This window comes from Puccinia triticina, chromosome 7A, assembly GCF_026914185.1.
Source record: "Puccinia triticina chromosome 7A, complete sequence".
Lineage (NCBI taxonomy): Eukaryota > Fungi > Basidiomycota > Pucciniomycetes > Pucciniales > Pucciniaceae > Puccinia > Puccinia triticina.
In genome coordinates, this window is record NC_070564.1 from 5,057,613 (window position 1) to 5,062,926 (window position 5,314).

Here is a 5,314-nt window from a genome sequence, read left to right on the forward strand (position 1 = left end):
TCCTTGCCATTCCAGCCACAAGTGCATTGTCTGAGCGTGTTTTTTCAAAGGGCCGGCGCATTGTCTCTTGGCAACGATCTGCCCTTGCACCAAGTAGTATTGAGCAGCTCCTGTGCCTCAAGGATTGGTATCAGGCTTTTGATGGGCCCTTTTAGCTATTCCTGTTCTTTTCTCAATATTTCTCAATCACATCACCCGGAGTTACATTGTACATAGTCCTTGATATCCATTGATGCTGATACACAAATCCATGCAGCTCAAGAAAACTCAAAAAACCCATCCAAATTCCATTTCTGCGTGCTCCCCCCCCCCCCCCCCCCCCCCTCAAAAAACTGACCATGCCCCGGGGTTTGGGGCATTCCAGAATGCCGTCCCGCGCCCTGAACCCCGGGGTTCAATCCCCGGGGCATGGGTTCGGGTCACAGCCTTAGTTTCATGTCGTGCCTCTGTCTGTTAAATGCTTTATAGACTCTGTATGAATTGGTGCCCAAATGCGGAAAGCATGTACTCAGCGAGCCCACCAAGCTAGATATGTAGATAAAAAAGCAGATGCGTACAGAAAAAAGGACCTTTCCAGGTCCGTAGGGGTCCATACCCACCAAGACTGGCCATGTTGTTTGGCAGGATACGTGAGACAGATCGGCTGAAATGGGTTTGAGCGTCGCAGGATTCTCAACAATACACCAGCCTTGAAAATTGACTTGGCCAGAGATGTTGGATAAAACTTGAGATGCGTTTTGTCTGGCCAAATGGTTTGTCGGCCGCCCAGATCAACACCCAGCCATGTCTGCTAGTTGATCAGGAGGGCTGCACACAACCTGTCCAGCAGCCAGCTGAAGACGCCCTGAATCAAGCTTGAGGAACATTGATGGATGTGGAGGTCTAGGTGGTGATAGACCACGTTTTCTTGGCTGCATTTATTTGTGCCTTCTTGGCAGCTGTGGATGAAGGTTGCGAGCGCTTTGAGGAGCTTGAAGAGCAGTTGGATCATCAGGCTGGCGGTGAGCAGCCCGGAGTTGAGCGGCGATTGGTGCTTGAAACAGTCCATGATCTCAGTGCGGATCCAATCCACTAGGATGGCTAGGCCGGAGCTGAGGGACTGGTGGGTGTGGTTGATGAAGCTCTCGATTGTGCAGAGGTTGGTGTACGCAGACTTGGAGAGATTGTAGAGTGGGCGCGTTGCGCTATTGGTTTGCCCACATACTCGTGGATACAGGTTGCTGTCTGGTATTGGCTGGAGCTCATTGCAGGTGGATCCGGCAGGTGTATTGAATCCAATCAATCGACGGAAGAAGCGGGTGATGAATGTTGTACGGTTGATCGGAGATGAACTGGTTAGGGCCCAATGATAAACACTTATTGGAATTTTATTGAAAAAAAATCCAAATTCATTCGAAATTTTTTTGTCTTATTTTTTTTTATGTACAGATTCCAAAATAGCCCAAATGACCTTGAGGAGGTCATTTGGGATCAAAAAATTTCAAATTTTTGTTATTGAAACGACTTACAGGCATACAGTACATGTATGCAAGACTGTACCGCACTAATCCAACGGTAGAACTTTAGTTGTACTGTTGGTCAGCAATACACAGCCGTAGGCAGTTGAGATTTGGCAACAGCCCCGCCGCCGGATGCATTTCCAACCAGGATCCATCCCGCCATACCTACCCAATCCAATCTCAGGGATCCCAAAAATAACACAACGGCGATGAACGCTTCAAACGGCCCACCCTTCAGCCACCAACCAGCTTCCCCAGGGTTACTACCCGCCGACAAACCTTGGGGGTCTCAATCAACTCATACCCAGCCTCGCGACCGACTTGGCCGCGAGTCTCCCTAACCCGCAGGCCCCACTTCCTGCCCTAGCAACACCAGCAGCACCTCCAGCAACTGTGCCAGCTGCGCTCGGCGCCGGACCCAAGAAGGCGGGCGCGTGAAGGCGGTCCGGCCTGCGCGTACATAGATTTGTTCTGGGATTTGCTGGAGTCGCTGCCATTGCCACATGGCAGGTATCCGGTCGTCATTCCAAGACTCCCAGCGATTGGGCCTCTTGAAGGCGGTCCAGCCAGCGCGTACGTAGATTTCTTCTGGGATTTGCTGTAGTCTCTGCCATTGCCACATGGCATACATATGAATAGGAGTGGCGTCAAGGGGAGGAGGGATCATTTGCAGCAATTTGGTCGGGTGAGGCCGTGCGGTTGTGGTTATGGCACTGGTTGGGCAGGGGGGGGGGGGGGGGGGGGCGGAACAGGCGGTGCCAGCCAGGAATTTGGAATTCCTGCTGTGTGGCCGCAGGTTTATAATTGTACACAATTATTGAGGCTTTATTGAAACATTTTTGGGCCTGTATTTGCCACAAAAAGTTAAGAGTTTTTTTTTTGAATCAAGTTTGGAATAATTTACAATAAAACTTTGATAACTGTTTATGATTGGGCCCTTAGATTTCCGGTCTCATCAGTATAGAACATAAATGTTATTTTTTTCTTATTGACGGAATACTGACAGGTTGAATTGACTGGCAGATAGGATGGCTTCCCAAACTGGAATGTATTATTTGACAGGGTACGGGGTCTGATAATTCAGAGATGATTGAGAGCAGATCGGACAATCAAAAGAGTCCCAGCTGAATATGTTTTGTCTGGGTTCTGTTGGTTGCTAGAAGAAAAGCTGATTTTTCCCACATTTACCTAAATACACACAGATCCAAAATCAGTTGTCAAGTTTCTGGGTCTATGCAAGAGAGAGAGAGAGGGAGGAGAACAGAAAATGGTGCCACTGCTGAGCCAGGCGGTAAGGTTCATCTCAAGGTTGGCCTTGAGGTTCATGAGCATGGGGACGAGGATGTGGATCTTGAGAAAGCGGCGGCCAGAAGGTAGGCCGGTCGCAGACATGGTTGAGCCGGAGGTCTAGTGTGTGTATGAAGTCGGAGATTGTTGTCAGCTGCGGGTGGTGCTGGTAATTGGGCAATAGTGCAATGAATATCAGTAGGTCCAGGATATGTAACTGGTTTCTGGACCAGGATATGTACGTACTTGGTAATTTTGAAGGGAGGAGTTTGTTCAGATGAAATATTCAAGCTTAGGGCCAATGGGTGTGACCCTGTGTGACTGGGTACATAAATCCGGATATTGTTGACTGAACGGATGGCAAGATGGTTGGGACTAGCCCTACTTAGGTCAACGGTCATATAATATTCCCAGAGGTTATGTTGAGCTGCAAGTTTGAGGCATTGTAAGGTAAGGTATTGTAAAGTTAATTGATTGCTAGGTTATATACAGTTTTACATACATTGTAACATGACAGCTTGTAAAAGTACAGGTTACAGGTCACCAGGGTGTGAGTTACAAATTGTGATTTACGACCTGTTAGTTTACATTAGGGGGTTCACAATTGAAATTTGTAAAACTTTAGGACCCATTTTAACCTGTTTATGAAGATATTTTTAAAAAGTTGATGAATTGGACTGATTGGACAGTCACACCTTTTTCTGGACATCTTGCCAAAATTTTAAAATTATGTTCATAAAGGCCTTAAATTGACCTCCAAAGTTCTAAAAAATTCAATTGTGAACCCCCCCATTGTGTGGTTGGTGCCACATAAATTGTAAAACTAATTTAATTCAGGGTTTCATACATTTTTAAAATGCCCCCACTTTACAATGGGGGGGCATTGTAAAACATAGTTTGTAAAATTCACCCACCCCGTTGAAATCATAAAATTTTCATTACATAAAATCATAAAATCATAAAACTTTCAAATGATGATTTTATATGTACCACTAGGGAAATTGCGGCTGCGCCGCGGGAACTCAATTGAAAAGACAGTGTATTTAGCACCGTGAGGCAGCATTGAAACTGCTTCCCAACAACAGGCCGGCCCACAAAAAGATCCAACCCACTGCATTGTCTGGAATGCCTCCCAGTACATGTTGACTTGTATATTTATTTCCTGACTTCACAACAGTTCTGCCGAGATCTCTGTGGCAGTACAGTGGATAAGATTCATCACTGAGCACATTCTTGAATTGCCAGGCTTTAGGGAATTTCTTGGAACAAACTCCATCCACCAAGCAACCCTTTCGTCCAGAACATGGGCCATGGATCATTGAGGATTTTACCTGCTCAAACAGCAAAGGTTCTGTTTTGTAGTCCGGAATCTCGGCGGAAACCAAAGCGTCAATAGCCTCGGGGGTCCTGGGAATGTCTGCCGGGTGTAACATAAGCATAATGTGACAATGTGGCAGGCCACGCTTTTGAAACTCCACACAGTAGACAAAAGCTAAGACTCGTCCAAGTCTATGATTCTTGGTCAGGTCATGTATAAGCAATTTCAGTTTCAGCCGGAACACGCGAGCCACAACATCAGGGCGATTGGTAGCTGATTGACCATCCTGCAATAAAGACTTGATCTCGGGCCATTGCGGGTTTGCCGTCATTGTGACAAATAGAGAAGGTTTTCCATAATGGTCAACAATGGCCATTGAATCCTGGTACAACTGTACCATATGCCGGGGAGATCCGATGAATTTAGAGGGCAATATCACTTTCCTGCCTCCAGTATCAAGCTCATTGCGTATAGCCTCTTCAATGCCTTTATAAAGATCTGCTTTTAACTTGCGCTTTTCTTTTTGAACAAAGTCCAGTCTTGTCCACTCAACACATATATACAGGTCCACGACCAACTCTTGAAACAGGGAGCGGGACCAGTGGAGGTGGTTGAAAGTGTTCTGCCTCGCAAATAGCATTGACGCATACCACTCAGTCTGATAAATGGTCATTTCTGAGAAAAAATCCATCACAATTGGCATTTCCCGCCACATGCAGAAAACATTTACAAAACTTACTTCTATTGACAGAAGAACTGGGGCTTTGATGCACCCAACCACCCTCGCCCCTAGGAAATAGGATTGGATACCGCAATGCCAAGTAGCCAGAGTATTCGTCGGTGATCCGTTCAATTTCGCCAGTCTTATTGTGTAACACAACATCTCTTGGGTGAATTTGGTCTTTTTTTGGTTGATGGATGAACATGGCAACCTCTGATACGCTGGGCGCATTGTAGTTCTTTGGGTTAAAGTTGTGAGCAGTGATATTACGCAACACCAACTTCGCGGTGGGGGATGCTCGCGTCACAGCCATAACCCGGCGGTAGAATTGGGCATATGGATTAACGACGTCAATCAAAGTCTGCAAGTGCAACATCAAACGCGAGTCGAGGTCTCCTCCAGATTTGACAACGCGGACCTCAGCCTTGTCCTTGTTGCCAGAGCCGACTACATAAATTTGGGAGAAAACGGCGGCCACTCGTCGGGCTG

General features: G+C 46.7%; 1 protein-coding gene across 1 annotated transcript; it reads right to left on the reverse strand.

The window, feature by feature from the left end:
• Positions 1 to 790: 790 nt before the first annotated feature.
• Positions 791 to 2,891, reverse strand: PtA15_7A548 (uncharacterized protein; the record flags this gene model as incomplete). The annotated part of the gene is made up of 2 exons (XM_053171165.1): positions 791 to 1,224; positions 2,777 to 2,891. The coding sequence occupies 2 exons, from the start codon at positions 2,889 to 2,891 to the stop codon at positions 791 to 793; spliced, it is 549 nt and encodes a 182-aa protein (XP_053022374.1).
• Positions 2,892 to 5,314: the final 2,423 nt, after the last annotated feature.